Here is an 18,741-nt window from a genome sequence, read left to right as displayed (position 1 = left end):
ATATATGAATCTATTCCAAAATATGAGTCAATTGTTTGATTTTTAAATGTTTTATCTTCCGAAGGCCGTGCTTGTTTTTTTGTATGATATTCAGTTGGAGCTGCCTGACTGCTTTACTTGTCAAGGCTGAACCCTTGGTCTGGCTTTTGCCAAGTTTTCCCGCTACCAGGACTAATACTCAAACGGACTAGGCAATGGCGCCCACATGAACACTGCTTTTTATTCGTATTGCGACGTGGTAGTTTTTGATAAGTACCCATATTCCCTTGCTTCTGCGGAAAAAAAAGCGTTGTGAAAATCAGCCACTCCAACAGAATTTGTTTGAAATAGTAGTGTAGTAGTGTCATTACTAATACTGTCTAGTCGAAATGATTTTGAATAATTTGTCATTTAAGTGTTCTTTTTAGTCATGCTATTGTGACTACTCCTGTCTTTTATGAAAAATTAGAGTCTTAAATGTCAATTGTCATCAAGTCTCAACAAAATTAGGCTGTTTAGTATTAGTTCTAGTTCATTTCGTTATTATTGTAGTTGAAAGTATTTATTGGCCATTACATTATGTCCCTAAGTAATCAGCGTCTTTTCATCAGGGTTGCCACATATACAGATTTATCTGTATTTTACAGATTTTCTAGACTATTTCGGACCAAGAATCTGTATATACAGATTACAGATTTCGTGGAAAAATACAGATTTACAGATTCTGTATACAGAAACTGGCCAAAATTATACAGATTTTTGAGAAAAATGGAAATTCATATTTTTGAAAACCTTCAAATTCAATCCTTGATGTGATGATTCCGCAATTTAGTTACAAATGATTGGTATTTTCATGAGATTCTTGCGTAATTTTAACTTCTTTCTCAACTTCTAGGCATACAGATTTAAAATACAGATATTTTGTACAATGGTACAGAAATACAGATATTTGAAGGAAAAAATACAGATTTAAATGTGGCAACCCTGCTTTTCATAGTCATGATTATAGAGAATATTTAAAAGTTAAGTCGCTTTAGGCTTCTATTACAGTCTCCTACAAGATTCACTTTTCGGTGGAAAATGCAATGCTTCACAACACCTACTTTCTACTTTTAAATTTTGCGAATATGAAGCTGGAATTAGATTGTTTATACCATTGCTACAAAAGAGGTATTCCTTATGGCAATGTAAGAATCATATTGAAATAAGATTGTCACCACTCAGTAAATCTACTAGTCATTTTCCTCAGAGTAATATTCCCTACGTCGTAAATGATAACGATGTATCTAGCTAGCTAATAGTAAGAGTGGCTACGGATCATTCTGGTTAGCAAAATGCAAACTGATCGTCGCCAATAGTATTAATGTCCACTTCGAATAGATTAATTATTTGAAACGAGCATCAATGCTATCTACGACGCAGAACGTCCGTCGGGTCACATCCGAGAGGTAAGTGCGTATATGCCATATACATTATGACGCGGCTTTAAGCAAAAAATGCTAAAATGTGATAACACCACTACAGGTTACACCTTTGGTTTCCATCTAATGGGCTAATGGATCGCGACAAGGTCGATTAACCAAGGGGAGAGATGTAGGGACTGAGATGTTACTTACCCCTTAATAATATACCAACCAACGTACAGTGGTACAACCAATGCACAACAGCATCTATGTGGTTCGAAGCCTTCCACAGCGTTTGATATTTGATACATACGACAAACGATTTGCTCGCTCGTGCTGTTGTACATGAAAAGAAAGAAAGAATGCTATTAGTATTAGGATTGAACAGGAATTAGTGAGTTATTATTGAATAATTCTTTGTAGTTATAGGGGAAGATCCGTATCATCAGATTCTTCAAATTCTAGAGACCTTAAATTAAAACAAATGAGGTCGTGTATATTTTTTAGCTTGACTCGCACCAAATATAAGCAGTATACTGAAATTGATTTTTATGTAAAATTAAAGAAAAAAGTACAGAGAAAGTTTTCGAAAAATGTCTCCTGTGGGGCAAGTGAAAAGTTTATCGTTTTGACCAATAAATTCAAGAACTAATAGTTACATTCACGATTTCTATTACCTTTAACATTTGTTAAGGCGACCCAATGAACAATAACATAAGTAACATGTAAACAAAGAAAATTTTATTCTTGTTACTTAAATTTTCTTCTGTTCAATTATGTTTGTTGAAATGATTCGACAACATTATAACAACTGTAACATTTCCAATGTTAGTTCTTACATCATGGGACAGCAATTGCATTTTTGCTCTGTAGAATTTCCACCGTTCATTATTTGTTTTTAAGAAAAGCGGATATGACTTCGGATAACTCTTCAAGAGAAATCAAACGGAATCCTGCAATAAAGTACTTAGAAACTTTTTTATGTGGATACAGCTATATCCCATTTTTATGTTTTGAACTGGCAGTTCCAATATAAGACAATGCACGGAAATCTTGTGGAATTTCTGTGTAAACATTCCACAAGATTTCCGTGCGTTGTCTTATATTGGAACTTTTCAATCAACGTCTTCCTTTTAATCGGCTGTCCGATGTAAACATATCAATATCGTAAAATTTGGCAACCCTAATTTTAGAGAAGTTCCATGATTTGGCCATGATAATAGCATTTAACGCTTTGAGTATAGTGTTTCTTGTATTATCAGCACGTTCTGTTGTTTTATGATAATAACGAACCTTGTATACTTATAGCTACCTAAAGAGAAAACACAAATTCAATCTCTAATGAGAAACTTTTCACTTGCCCCACGTGATTAGAAAATTGACAGTGTTTCAATTTAGTTAGTTTTAGGTCTATGTCAAATCAATTCTAAAACTTTTTTCTTGCAGTTTAAAACTGTCAGAGGGGACAAGTAAAGAGACGAACCAGCCAAGGGCTGAAAGTCTCGTTAATAAAGACAATTCATTCATTCAGAGGGGACAACTTAGAAGTGGTACAGAAAATTATTTTCCGCAACTTTTTTCTATTGAAAATATTAAAATAAGATTGCACGCCGCCAACTTGATACGGAGTGATAGTTGACAGGTTAACAATATTTCGCTCTATTATGCAATAATGGTTGAAAAAGCTCAGAAATCTTTTACCTATCGTAATGTTCTCAATGGCCTCAAAGGTCTACGCATGAGTTTAATACATTAATTCACATATTCAGTAAAACATACCAGTTATTTTCACTTATCCCATTAACCCACTTACCCCGCGGTACCTTACAATTCAATCGGTTGGTTAACAATTGATACAGGGAACAAAGCAAAGGTGATCAATTTATCGCATTAGAAAAGAGAGAGAGGAATTTTGGTAATTCTATTAATTCGGTTAAACAATAGTTGGCATGGTTGGCAATTGGTACGTATATTGGAATGTATACTATACCATATTTGCTGAATGTGGACAAACTACAATTTTGGTCAAGCATCTCCTTCTCCCAGTTTCGGACAGCTTGATTTTTTATATGATATGATATCATTACAAATTTTGCACCAGTGTCTCAAAATTCATTTATTTTTCATGGATTCCGTCGATCATGATATCAAACATGCATATAAAATAAGAATGAAAATGTGTTATTTTCCATCATATAAATATATATTTTTTATTATAGAGGTTTTAAACCGACCGGTTCATTCGCCTCTGTCATTCCATCATATATGAAAGAGGTTTCTGATGGACATCTTGCAAACTAAGTAAAGCTCAAATTGTATTGTTCTTGTAAATGTTGCAAATGCATTAAATTGGTTATTGAATACTATTCCTGGAGTGAAAACATTCGGTATTGGCTGCCACCTTTTATGATTTGCCAATTTGGAACTAGAATACATCATCATAATGTTATGTCAAAATTCATATTATTATTTTAAAATTTAATTTTGTACGCCATAAAAATAATATTATTTATAATAAATAGATAACAGGATTACATAAAACCAATATTTATTTAAATATGCATTTAGTGGCCCAGGTGTCTGGTACTGGGGGTTCTCCCCTACTGATCTAACGATTATTTGCATTACATTTGCTCAAATGAGCGATATTTCCATCTTTTGAGAGAAAATTATTTCTTATAATTATTCGAATTAAGGCTCACAATAAGTTAATAAAGAATCTTATTCAAAACAAACGAACGGCTCTGTGAACACTTACGTCAAAGCTAATTTTTTATCCTTGTGAAAAGAAGAAGCCAAAACTTAGTGTTATCAAAAGTTTGCTAGAAACATGAAATAAGACGAATAAGTCGTAAACCGTTCTAGTTACTGTCAAAGCTGACCAAAAACGTAATGTGAAAAATCTCTGCTGGCAGCTATTACCGCTAGCAGAGAAGCGAATAGTTGCTTGCATTTAGGATATCTTCATTCAGCACTGATTGTTTCTTCAACTAACACCGAAGAGCTATTTTTGTATATCAATAATAATTTACCCTTCTTTTTGAATAAGCTGTTATTTGAAATTCAGCATTGAAGTTAAGGTGAAGATGAATTGAAGCCAAACTTCTAATTTTCAAGAGCACGGATCTGAAGAACCAAACATCCGTTAATGTTGAAAACTTCATCGATTGATCACTAGTTGATGGTGATCAATCGATTAGGTTTTCAGCTCAAACGGATGTTTGGTTCTTCAGATCCGTGCTCTTGAAAATTTGAACTTTGGCTTCGATTCATCTTCACCTTAAGGGGCCCAAACTCAAGGGGTGTACTTAAGCGAAATTTTGGTCGGTTTTGAGCTAAACATACAAAAAAAGATCTACTGTTTTCAAGATTCCTAATTGTATTTTTTGGTTACATTTCCATCCAACAGAAAAAATTTTGAATTTATACATTTGACAGAATGTAACAATCGTAAAATTTTCAGTAAATTCCAACGTTTCAATATTGTTACCCATAAGTCTCATTCGTAGATTATATCCATATCATTATTATGGTAAGACTTAGCAACCTGTACAAAGATTATCTAATTATATTTATGATGTAGTAAACAAAAAGTCTCATTAACATTTACATGAATGAAAAAGTATTGAAGAACGCTACCCCTCCATCCCACAAAGCTCCAAGTTAATCAGACATTAGTTTCGTCATATCCGATGGACTGCAAGTTTCGAACCCACAAACATTCATCGAATCAATTAAATGCACTGTCATCATACCAACTGAGCTACCACTGTTCTTCAAACAGACTACCACAGAAAGTGAAAGAGTATGTTCGTTAACTGGAGACGGAGAAATGGTGCGAGTAGCAACTGTTTTATCGATCGCACCATTTCTCCGTCTCCAGTTAACGAACATACTCTTTCACTTTCTTTGGTAGTCTGTTTGAAGAATGACGACAGTTTATGTATTCACGCAGCGAACTGGACATCGAATTTCATACATTTTGCCTTATGAAAGGTGGAACGATTATTGCAATACGAACGCTTTATGTATCGTTTTAGCATCACTTCACATCAAGGCGTCGATAGGCGTGTGGTGTACGCTCGGGCCTATCGATCGCAAGGTTCTTGGTTCGATTCCAGGTTGCCGCAAGAACGTTTTTTATTTTCGAATTCTTGTTTCATAAGGCAAATTTATGAATTTTAATCCGATTTCTTTTGCCGTATTTTCATAAGGGTTTCCTATGTTTATCGATAGTCCATTTGCCTGAGTGTTTGATTCGATGATTGTTTGTGGGTTCGAAACTCGCAGTTCATCAAATATGACGAAACTAATGTCTGATTAACTTGAAGCTTTGTGGGATAGAGGGTAGCGTTCTTCAATACTTTTTCATTCATGTAAAAGTTAATAAAAATTGTGTTCGCTAGATTATAGATGGAATTATATAATATTCGTACAGGTATAATCTAGTGCTTTTACTAGACGGATCTCAATTTATATTAAAGCAGTGGAATAATATACAAATCAAACGAATGCAGAACATAGATAATGGTATTTTCTACCTATTCGACTTGTTCGATAAAATTAGGAAAAATCACAAGTCGGATTGTCTCATAATGAAAAGTAACCGCATATCAGCACCGCGTAACTAAAAAAATAATCCGTTTGGGATCGCCTATTTTTTTTATCAGTGGAAGGAGTGAAAAGCAATTTGTGAAAGTTTCATTGAGATTCAAATATATTTAAATATTCAGTGATTGTTTAAATATTTATATGGAATGCGAGTTTGTAAACGCCAGAGTTCTTTTTCTCAATGTCTACTTTTTACAGATGGGGCTGACTTGCGATTCACGACAGAATAGACCCCCAACCGCAAAATAAAACATAGGTACTGTTGGAAATCTATACTTCGGTAGCGCAACTAGTTTGTGGATAAGAAATTTCATCACATTCCTCTGTGAGGGAAATATTTTCCTGGTAAAAGACGGTTAACAGTGAAACAGTTAAGTGGAAAAGGTAGAAATATCCATTATCTATGTTCTTCATATTATTCCACTTTTATATAAATTGCGATCCGGCTGTTAAAACACTAGTTTGAGGATGGAAAACAAGACTATTTGAGGTGAGTTCCATTGGAACTTTCGCTTGAGCGATATTTTTTTGTATGGTATTCAGTTGGAGCTGCCTGACAGCTTAACTTGTCAAGGCTGAACTCTTGGTCTGGCTTTTGCCAAGTTTCTCCTCTACCAGGACCAATACTCAGACGGACTGGACTATAGTGCCCACATGAACATTGTTTTTTTTGTCTTGTGGTTGTTTTTGAAAAATACCCATATTCTCTTGCTTCTGAGAAAAGAAAGCATTGTGAAAGTCAGCAGCTCCATTAGAATTAGTTTGAAATAGTAGTGTAGTAGTGTCATTACTAATACTGTCTAGTCGAAATGGTTTTGAAAATTTTTTCATTTAAGTGCTATTTTGATTACTCCTGTCTTTTACGTATGATTAGAGTCTTAAATGTCAAATGTCGTCAAGTCTTAACAAAATCAGGCTGTAGTAATTCTAGTTAATTTCGTTTTGTGTTGTTAAAAGTATTTATTGGTCATTACGTTCATATATCCTTAAAGAAAAAAAATCAGAGGGGGTTGTGTACAAGACACGACCGCATGACGTTAACTACGCCAATTGATTTTCTGCATTTGAATTTTAGTCGATTGTCATAATTGCAGCCTTCCTATAGTTCAAAATCTAACATCATATCATGACGGTCGCAACATTTTAGATTTTCAATTGACACCCAGTATATTGCCGTAAGGCGGCATCCACAAATTACGTAACGCTCTATGGGAAGGGGGGAGTAGGCTCAAGCGTTACGGCTCATACAAAAAATTAAAAAAATTCATACAAAAAGCGTTACGGAGGGGGGAGGGGGTCAAAAATTTCCAATTATAGCGTTACGTAATAAATGGACGCTGCCTAAGACATAGTTAACGTCAAAAGAAGAATGCGCAAAGAAGCAGGAATCGGTCTGCTATTACACGGTAAAAAATCAGCACGTTCGATTGAATAGATTGATCACTTGACTCGATTCAAAACACCAATCACCATGATTTGAAGAGTTTCAACTTTGGATTTGCTCTACTGTCTCTAGAACTAGACTCTGAAGTGAAAAGTCGTTGATTTTGAACATCATGTCTTTTGTATGAGAGCAATCATTGACAGCTCGCTGTAGAAAGTGATTGAGGTCAATTCAATCTCTTTCAATAGATGCGAGTTGGTGTCAAGGTAAGACACTAGACTTGCACTCCAAAGGTTGGTGGTTCAAATCTGGGTCAGGCGGAAATGTTTATTTTAACTTTTTTTTTATTTCAAATCAAAACATGCAACGTTGAATTCAAGTACTGTTACCTTGATTTTGTCAAGATTCAACAGTAGTGCAAATCCAAGTGCAGAACTATTGATAGCATGGTGCTTATTTTTTAACGTGTATAGTGCACTTGCCCAGATAGCCGTAGCGGTAAACGCGCAGCTATTCAGCAAGACCAAGCTGACTGAGGGTCGTGGGTTCGAATCCCACCGGTCGAGTATCTTTTCGGGTTGGAAATTTTCTCGACTTCCCAGGGCATGGAGTATCTTTGTACCTGCCACACGATATACGCATGCAAAAATGGTCATTGGCATAGTAAGCTCTCAGTTGATAACTGTGGAAGTGCTCATAAGAACACTAAGCTGAGAAGCAGGCTCTGTCCCAGTGGGGACGTAACGCCAGAAAAGAAGAAGAAGTGCACTTGCCAATCCAAAAGAATCGTGGGTTTGGTTGCGTAAGAAAGGGGTCGACATTTTCCCAATTTTCGACAGTCTATCGTCAAAAATGAAAAGTTTTCTCAATTTTAGTAAAATGTTGTATAAATTTCCGACCAATTGGTGGGAAAATATTGAAAATCTACCGATAAATGGCTGAGTTAATAGTATTCAAAATCTTACATAATTTCGTGACGGTCGCATTATTTTAGATTTTTAATTGACACCCAGTATATTGCCGTAATACGTAGTTAACGTCAAAAGTCATTTATCTTGTCTGTTCGACAATTTCTCGAAACCAGCAAATGTACCCTAATGATCGATGTCAGCGTCTTACTTTCCATAGTCATTATTATAGTGAATATTTAAGAGTAAAGTTACCTTAGGCTTCTATTACAGTCTCCTACAAGAGTTACTTTTCGGTGGCAAATGCAATGCTTCACAACGCCTATTTTCTACTTGAAAATTTTGCGAAATGCTTGAATTAGATTGTTTATACCATTGTTACAAAAGAGGTATTTCTCATTATGGCAATGTAAAAACCAATATAAAATAAGATTGACGCCACTTATTTCTACTCCGTGAATCTACGATGTAACGATGTACCTATCTAGCTAGCTAATAGTAAGAGTGGCTACAGATCATTCTGGTTAGCAAAATGCAAACTGATCGTCACCAATAATATTAAACTCCACTACGAATAGATTCATTATTTGAAATGGGCATCAATTCTATCACCGACGCAGAATGTCCGTTGGATCACATTCGAGATATTATTGCGTCTATGCCATATGAATTATGACGCGACTTTAAGAAAAAAATGCCAAAATGTGATACCACTAGGTTACGTCTATGGTTTCCATTATATGGGCTTATGGATTATGCCCTCCCATCGCGGCATGGTCGCATAACCAAGGGGAGCAAAGTCTCTAAAAAGAAACCTTTTTCCAGCCCTTCAATATGGTGCTGTCTATAATATGGTACATGCACGAAAACACATTTTATTGCATCAAAATAAATGAAAAGAGAAAAATTAAGAACTTTTCCATAGCTTCAAGTTAATCAGACATTTGTTTACATCATATATAACCGATATCCATTGCTAGTTTCGAACTCACAATTCATCGAATCAAAGGAAAACAACTTTCATCATATCAACTGAGCCACCACGTTCTTCAAATCCACCGGAAAGAAAAGTGGAATGGGATGTTTGCTAAGTCGAGGCAGAGCAATGGTGCGATCGGTAAAACAGTTTGGACGATATTGTAGAATAGCGAGCCATAAATATATCGCATTGATCGTCTTATGATTCTTTCGGTACACTCTAAACAAAATCTCAGAGCCTGAGTTAATGTTCCCCTTAAGATCAGAATCTTTTTCTTTATTTCAAAAATGATCAAATAATACAAATGATTAAAACAAAGGAGACCTAAACTTTTAGATTATTCTTTACTCGTGATCAAACGTCAACATCCCACCGCAAAATCGCTAGTGTTTGGAGGTGATGTTTACTTCCATATTGCGAAATCACCACCTCCAACTTAGTTCTAATATCCTCCGTTATATGAATTATGATGGCGCGTCGATCGTCGCAAGTTTCTAGTTAAACAGTCAATTTTGATAAAACAAAAATATTCAAGATAACAAAGGACTTTTCCAATTATGAGTACAGCCTTAAATCAGCTTCTGAATAGAATTTGTTTAGGCTGTTGAAAAGGATCCTTCCTTTTCTATTTTCTTGTTTACTGAGCATCACATCAAATCCAGTTAGAATAATGCTCTTGCATTCGTATAAACGATAAAACAAAATCACATAAAATTGAGTACGACTCACACAAAATCGAGCTTTTTCGAAACCAACTCAGATGTTTTGTAATTTTGGCACATGCTAAAAAATCACTCCTGCTCTAATTTATTCTTCTTTCCCTTAATCCTCTCTTTCCAATGGTACTTCCAAAGCTACATTGATTTTCGACGAAAATGTTTCGAAATCAAACTTTCAAATTCTCTTGTATTATAGATATTCATTACGCTGAGGTCACTGATGTGTAATAATATATGAATCAATTCCAAAATGGATCAATTATTTGATTTTTAAAGGTCTTATCTTCCGAAGGCCGTGAATGTTAATCAATATAATATTTTTCTAGGAGAGATGACTATCCCTGTTGACAGCTTGTACCGATTCCTAGTTATAGATAATAAATATGAGAAGAAATATCAAATCTAAACGTAGTGTAGATGTGATAGGTTTTATCAGCGATGTATTTTACGCTCGTTTAATTTTTATTGTTCAGACGGGTCAATAAGTAGGGACTGAAATGTTACTTACCCCTTTAATAATATACCCACTAACGTACAACCAATGTACAACAGCATCTATTTAATTCGAGGCCTTCAACAGCGTTTACATACGACAAACGATTTACTTGCTCGTGTTGTTGTACATGAAAAGAAAGAAAGAATGTTATTAGTATTAGTATTAATTTTTGTTGTCCGGATCCACTTTTCGATGACAAAATAAAGCTTCATCGCGCCTGAGCCCTATCTGTTTGTTATAATTTTGCGAGAATGAATAGGTTGTAGTTTTATGATACCAACATAAAAAAATGTGTTTTTTTTTTTATTATGATTCTAATATGAGAAGCGTTACAAAATAACATTTGTGTCACATTCTACCCGATAGATCCTTAGTCATTCTCCTTAATAGTCAAGATTATAACCATGAAGACATATCCACTCAAATAACCACTAGCCCGCTAATTCGCCTTTTTGGCCTTATTATACGGTTAGTATAGAGCATGTCAGCTGTATAATAGCACTATATTAGCACGCAGGGCGAATTAAAGTGCTATTTGGTTACTTGGACAGTATTGGACAAAACATTTGCAACTTTTTCGATTTTCCATACAGAATGATCAACTTCAAAGAGTAATATCTGAGTTATTTATGGACCGATTTTAATGAAATTTTCACAGTTCTTCATAAACAAATTGAATTTTAACATATATTTTTGAGCGCTTTTTCCAAGCTTGAGTTCAAAGGCATTCAATTTGTTTGACTAAATTCAATTTTTGACGATTTTTTTTATAATTGGCATGACTAAACTGCCGTGAATCGCAAGTCAGTCTCATCTGTAAAAAGTAGGCATTGAGAAAATGGGGCGTGAAGTTTCCAAACTCGTTTTCCATAAGAATATTCCACAAATTCTAGAGGATTGGAACATGTTAAAAACTTAATGAAACTTTCACAATTTGCTTTTCACTATGGTATCTTTCTAAGAAAAATATAAGGATAATCAAAACACGGTTCATTTTAGTGTTACACGGTGTGGAAATCTATAGTGGGACTGATATGCGATTACTTTTAATTATGGGACAATTTGACTTGCTGTTTTTCCCTACTTTTTCCGATCAAATATCATTATCTCATTGGAGTAGCTAAAAGAGCATTGGAAGATATGTTGAAAACTAAACTCAACTCAATTTTGATGAAAATGCAGATGGGACTGACTTGCGATTCACGGCAGTAAATATATTGAAGGAATAGCTTCGTGGTTTCTTCAAAAAAGTTGTAGATTTTGACGAGATGAACAAGTTTGCTGAAGACAGTTTTTGTGTAGGGCTATCAGATTTTGAGATAAACAGTTTTGAATTTTCCGTCAAAACATTCACTTTAGTTTAATCGTTATTACCATCTAAACTAGTGATTGGAATAAGTATTCAAAATATATGGCTAAATCTGATATTCTGTGAAAATTTCATTCGAATCGATCGGTTCTGTGAACACTCAAGTCAAAGCTCAGTTTTAATCCTTGTAAAAGAAGATGCCATAACTTAGTGTTATCAAAAGCTTGCTAGAAATATGAAATAAGACGAATAAGTTGTAAACCGTTCTAGTTACTGTCAAAGCTGATTAAAAACATAATGCGAAAAACCTCTGCTGGCAGCTATTACCGCTAGCAGAAAAGCGAATAGTTGCTTGCATATAGGATATCTTCTTTCAGCACTGATTGTTTCTTCAACTAACACCGAAAAGCTTGTATATATAGCTTTGTATATCAATGATAATTTACCCTTCTTAATGACTAAGCTGTTATTTGAAATGCAGCATTGAAATTGAGGGGCCAAAACTCAAAAGGGTGTAAGTGAGATTTTGGTCGATTTTGAGCTAAACATACAACAAAAACTACTGTTTTCAAGATTTCTAATACAGTTAACTCTCCCTTACTCGATATTCCGTATCTCGATATCGAGTTAGAAAACCATAGTAAAAGATGGTTTTCATGGCTAACTCGATGGTCCCTTAGATCTCAGTTGCACTGGTTTTGTGTTCTGTAACTCGATACCTCCCTAACTCGATGGTCCTTACAATATCGAGTAAGGGAGAGATGACTGTAGTATTTTTTGGTAAAGAAAAAAGTAACATAATTCGTTGAAGATTGGCTTATTTTTTGGCTCCTTTTTTTGTATGGAAAGAAAAACTACTGCAAAAAAATCAAAGTCGATTCTCTCTAAACTAGGCTTTTGTCACTTCTACCCCTTTGCTTCTAACACAATCAATTCATTTCAAATTCAAGCTAACTGTTATTTACTATTGCTTTCATTTTCGGCCAAATGACCCTTTTGGACAGATGGCGTTAGGTCAAATGAACCGGAACCATTGAATCAACATTTGTACAATCAATTGTTGAAATTTTGATTTTACACTTTTCACAGAATGTAACAATCGTAAAATTTTCAGTAAATTCCTACGTTTCATTTTTATAACCTACAAATCTCATTCGTAGATTATATCCATATCATTATTATGGTAAGACTTTATGAACCTTTACGAAGATTATCTAATTATATTTATGATGTAGTAAACAAAAAGTCTCATTAACATTTACATGAATGAAAAAGTATTGAAGAACGCTACCCTCCATATCACAAAGCTCCAAGTTTATCAGACATTAGTTTCGTCATATCCGATGGACTGCGAGTTTCGAACCCACAAACATTCATCGAATCAAACCAAAAATGTGTCATCATACCAACTGAGCTACCACTGTTCTTCAAACAGACTAGCAAAGGAAGTGAAAGAGTATGTTCGTTAACTGGAGACGGAGAAATGGTGCGATCGATAAAACAGTTACGACGACATTAGCGAGCTATAAACATATCTCACTGATCATCTTATATGAATTCATTCGCTACACTCTAACACCTCATGGCCTAAGATAGTGTTTTTCCCAAAGCTCAAAATATTTGTTCTTTGAAAAATTAAATAAAATAAGCAATTTACACGTGATTAGAATGAAGAAAACCGAAAAATTCGGAACTATTTTTTATATTACTAGAAAACAAATCAAATAACACATGTTTTTTTTGAATAAGTTGCACTTACTCGTGATCTGAGTAGAATTTATCAAGGGTGTGAGAATGTTGCATATTCTATCTTCTTGTTTACTTTTGCAGGCAGTGCTAGTCGATCGGGGCCAACAAAATATTTATTTTAACCGTTCAAGTGAAGTAATGTATAAAATTTAATGAGATCCAATGGTAGATAATTCATTCCTCTACACGATGGTATTTTTGGAGGTAGAAATCATAAATCCTCCTTTAGTATTTACGGACATTTCCGATTGTTTTAGCTTGTGCAAATCTTCCAAGTGCTTCTTCAAACATTACTCATGGTAAGTTACAGAAAAGTTTAATAAAGCTTATAAATTTTGAAAGAGTACAACTATACATGTACCCATAAGGTGTTAGAAGAATAGACTGACAGAAACGGATTCATACAGTATAAATTATTAAAATTGTGATTTGTTAACATTTATTCATTAGTTATGACAGAAAGTAAACATCGCAAAGATTCCAGTAAATTTATGTAATACTACACTCCATTTTTCGCTGGATCACGCAATGGGGGTATACGAACTTACGGGTAATATGAGCCACTCCGGTTTTGACCTCAAAAAAGTGTTTTAATGTCCAGATGCCTTTGTCACCACAATAAATATTGTAACATCGAAATATTCACATAAATGTATAAATTTTTCATCTATCGTGAAAAGCTTATAATGTTATACCATAGAAAAACAGACGTAATACTCAGGGCTGGTAGCGAAAAGTGGTACCGAAATAAGTAATTTTAGTGACCAGATTTCAGAAATAAGTGATTAAAAAGTGACTTTGGATTCTCGAAAAAGTTACTAAAAGTGACTTGAAAATCTAACCGTAATTACTTTTATTTCAATTCTATTGCACTGTTTTACGATCAATATCCAATATGATAGAGAATATTCAATATGATCTACATGTAGTAAGTCAAGTACCATGTTTAGAATTTGTTATTGTACTTCCACATTTTTATCAAACAGAAAAATTAATTTCAATTTACCAACAGAAAAAATAATTACAGTTTTTTCAAACAAGAAAAAGTAACATTTACGTAAATACAATTTTTAGCAGATTTTCCATCTCTTCAAAATTATTGTCTTTTATATCACCAAAGTGTTTTATTTTTTAAATTTTAATAAGAACTTGGAACATTTGTGAATTTAAAACTAGTTAAATATTACGGAAAATGTAAAACTTGGGCATCAAGCAGTATTTCAAATTAGAAATGATGATAGAAGATCAAATATAATTTAAATACTGCTTAAAACCAATGTATCATAGACGCGTCCTTCGAACGCCGACTATGAGAGAAGATATGGTTGACATAAGCCTGAGTGATATTAAAATTTTCCATCAGTAGGTTTAATGGGAGGTACGTTTGGCCGAATGGACGTTTAGTATAAGGACAATAAGTTCAATAAGCTGTTCTTCTGAGTTATGATGTAAAAGTAGAACTAAGCCTCTAATATTTCAATCAAAATTACTTGGATACTTCCATGATTCACTTGACATTGAAAGTTATAGTCGGTAGAGTTGTAATAAACTACGCAACAAAAAAAACTTTAATACCGCGTTTAAATTTAAAACATTTAAATCTTTAGTTTAGTTTTATAACAATGAACTTATACCATACTAATAATTACCTTAGATACCAATACAAATTACATGGAACTCTATGAAAGATTAACTTTTTTCCAAGCTTTTTTCACAAGAAAACCATGAACCAATATTTTGAGACTGACATGCAGTTGTTCTGGTGTTGACCTAACTTAAAATTTAGCCTAAATCGAAAAGGCCGATTCATAATTTTTTCCCGAAAATTTAGCTCAAAACAGTTGAAAAAAAAACAATGATTTTTTGACGAAAAAAGTGACTTTAATTGAAATGGCTTCAAAAAAGAGACTTGAAAATGACTGGCTTGAATAAAGAGACCAAGTCACTAAAAAGGGACTCGCTACCAGCCTTGTAGTAATATTCGACATATTGTCATAGTAGCGCTTAATTCTATAATATATTATTTGGCTACCGATTCATTTGTGGCGCTTGCATCGCTTTGGCTCTAATTTTATGTTTGTACACTACCGCCACCTAGTTCACGGTTGGCCGTTTATATCTGCAAGTCAATTATATTCATTATTCTGGTAAATTTTATTAATCCGTTGAAATTTCTGATATTATTGGAATTGCCCAAGTAGCTCTGCACCCCTCAGAGTGCATGTTGTATTAAAACGTTCCGAATAATAAATAATAATATACTTTTTATAAAGTTCTTCCTTCTTTATTGTGAAACGAATGTCCATGAGTGTGACACTTTAATTTGCTAAGAAGTGAAAAAATCGTTACCAATTTCCATTTATTAAAGTGGTATATTATAAGTTCAAAAGTCGTGCGGACTTATGTGTCGGTTTGTATGGGGGATTACATGGCGTTTTACAACAGCCTACTTGATGTCAAAACTAAATTTGCCGGGACCACTACTGCCCATGACTGCATAATTGTCACATTCCACATTTTTTACTATTTCGAGTTACAGTCGACTCTACACTTCTCGATATCTCTCCTTATTGGTTTTATTCACAAATTTCATAACGCCAAAAATGGTCATTTTTGACACCCACCCACCCCCTCGTAACGCATTTTGTATGAATATTTTTCGAATTTTCAATGAACTGTAACATCCTGAGAACACCCACCCACCCCCTTCAGCGTTATGAAATTTGTGAATGGGCCCTATGACGTTATATTTTTTTACAATTCCATTCTCTATATCTCGATGGGATTTTTATTCCCAATTTTCTCTCCGTATGTCGATAAGCTCATTATTAAAGGTTACTAGAATAGATTTTAGAGATTCAAAACATTTCGCGAAGACAAAAATACGTCTGTTTCTTTTCGATTTCCCTCGTAACGCTTTTTGTAGATATTTTTGTGAAAGGGCCCTTACACCCCTTCGCGTTTGGGTCCCTAAATTTGATTTAATTGAAGAAATTTTCTACTTTGCGATATACATAAAATGAACAAGTTTGAAATTCAGAGAAGCCAGGTAGGCTTACAAGAAGAATGTAAGTATTTGGCGATAGAAGGATTGTAGGTAAATATAACAAAAATCTATAATCAGATGTTTGGGTCGTACAAGGAGTTCCTTAACCTTCAATTGCATTTCTAATTTTTCAAAATGTTTCGATTAACTTATTTTGAGAAATATTTTTGAAATAACTTCATCATCCACTGTTTGGTTTAGTATTCCACACGAAGTAGTGGGCCCTACTTTGACAATAATTATTTAAATGACTGCACCACTGAGAAAAAAAAAATCTCCGCAGCCATTTATATTTTTCTTTTCCTTCAACCGAGAAAATTTCGGTCGGCATATTTTCGAATCCAGTTTCTTACCTATTTCGAACGAATCTTAATGATTGGTGGCATCCGATAAGATCTCCGCACGATTAGCTGTTCACCAAGCGCACTTTTTACATTAAAAATAGCACTTTTATGGATAATTTTTATTCGATTCTATCCAATCGTAAAATTTTTATTCAACTTCACAATCTAGTCACTGTCTGATTTTACTTTAGATGTGTGGAGAACCAACGACGAGCCTTGGCCTACTACTACAATCACTGTATTTAAAGTCTGGCGAATAGATCACAAGAAAGCTGAGTTGTCCATATTTTGTATTTCGGTAGGGGACCGTCCATAAATGACGTAGCATTTTTTCACTGATTTTTTATACCCCCCTCCCCCCTCGTAGCATTTAGTCACAAATGCTGATACCCCCCCTTGGAAAATACGTAGCATATCAAGCACCCCCCCCCCCCCCTTAATTTTTTTTTGTTTTCCACAACAATTGAGCTAAAACGAGACATTAAAATCCAGAAATTAAAAACAAAGTTTTATTTTATAGTTAACTGACAAACAACAGTTTGGAATACTGTAGCGCTCAAAAAACATTTGGGAAACAGTTTTAACTAACTTATTTCTTTGTTGATGTTACAGAATGTTTTTCCCAGTTTATATTTATTTTGTTACATTTAGGTTAAATTTAAATTGTAGTACTTTTACTATGGGTAAAACCTAAAAGAAGTTTACAGCTAAATATGTACAAAAGAAAATTCTTGTTTGGAGTGATGAAACGAACAGCAATAAGTTAGTTTTTTAAATTATTCGTGGTTAAGGAACAGATTTCAGTGAATATGATCAACAAAATACCTCAATTTAGAATGGTTCTCCGTCATTATTTTCTTAATTCAAATCCATTCAGCAAATAGTGGCCAGATAGAGAAAAAATAAAAATTGTAATATTTGGAATGTTTCAAAAATAAGCAATTTCAGGGCTGTTCCATCAAGACTGTGTAGAGATCTCATGCAACATTGAACGCACTGAATAAATATCTTGTTTTACTAAAATAACGTTAATATTCATCTAAATGAGCATATTATGAAGTAATATATTTGAGGAAATAAATTTCTAACAGAAAATTATTATTAAACTTAAACGGTTGATTGTATATCTTGTTAACAAATGGAAAAATAATACTTTCCAAGTCGATAAAGCATTGATTTTTACTTAACTTGTTGAGCTTTTAATTTAATTATTCATAAATAAATAGTTTGGACACGAATATAATATAAAATTCACATAACTATTTAAACCTTCATAAAATCTGTTTAGTTGTCAGGAATAAAATGATTAAGGGATTAATGATTCGGAGCTGAATCATTATTTTATAATTTAAGTTTAATAGTTCAGCCAAAGAAGTTTGATAACAACTGTTTTACATTTATTTTTCCAGCGCCACTTTTTTTTACCGAAATTATTTAAAATGCTACGTCCACAAGCTGGGACCCCTCCCTCCCCCTCGTCACACATCGTCACAAATTCGTGAAGACCCCCCTCCCCCCTAAAATGCTACGTCATTTATGGACGACCCCTAGGACAATTTTAAGTATTTTTCAACCCCCTTAACCCCACGGTAAATTTTTTTCTATGAAAATTAAAAAAAAAATCAATATAAATGATGTGTAAAAATCCATTTACGCTTATCCACTTATCTTATCAACTTTGAACGTAACTAATGGATGACCCTAACTGGAATGCTGGCAACTTGGCAAAACAAGTTCTAGCTATCGAATGTCATCTTGGTTGTCACAATGATAATAAATATATCATGGGTAATAATTTTTCCCATTTATTATTT

At 33.9% G+C, this 18,741-nt stretch overlaps 1 protein-coding gene across 4 annotated transcripts in view; it reads right to left on the bottom strand.

Moving 5' to 3' along the window:
• LOC5570621 overlaps positions 1 to 17,132 on the bottom strand; it is a 43,608-nt gene extending 26,476 nt beyond the window's left edge. For 2 of the 4 annotated variants that reach the window (XM_021857318.1, XM_021857316.1), the window contains exons 1-2: positions 16,937 to 17,132; positions 10,492 to 10,591 (exon numbers count right to left, since the gene is read on the bottom strand). In XM_021857318.1, coding sequence (XP_021713010.1) covers positions 10,492 to 10,538 — 47 coding nt within the window. In that variant the 5' untranslated portion in view covers positions 10,539 to 10,591; positions 16,937 to 17,132. The remainder of the gene's footprint in view (positions 1 to 10,491; positions 10,592 to 16,936) is intronic. The other 2 variants (XM_021857317.1, XM_001659173.2) reach the window with 2 other exon arrangements.
• Positions 17,133 to 18,741: the final 1,609 nt, after the last annotated feature.

This window comes from Aedes aegypti, chromosome 1 (genome assembly GCF_002204515.2).
Source record: "Aedes aegypti strain LVP_AGWG chromosome 1, AaegL5.0 Primary Assembly, whole genome shotgun sequence".
In the NCBI taxonomy this organism is placed as follows: domain Eukaryota; kingdom Metazoa; phylum Arthropoda; class Insecta; order Diptera; family Culicidae; genus Aedes; species Aedes aegypti.
This window is presented reverse-complemented; position numbering and strand designations above follow the sequence as displayed.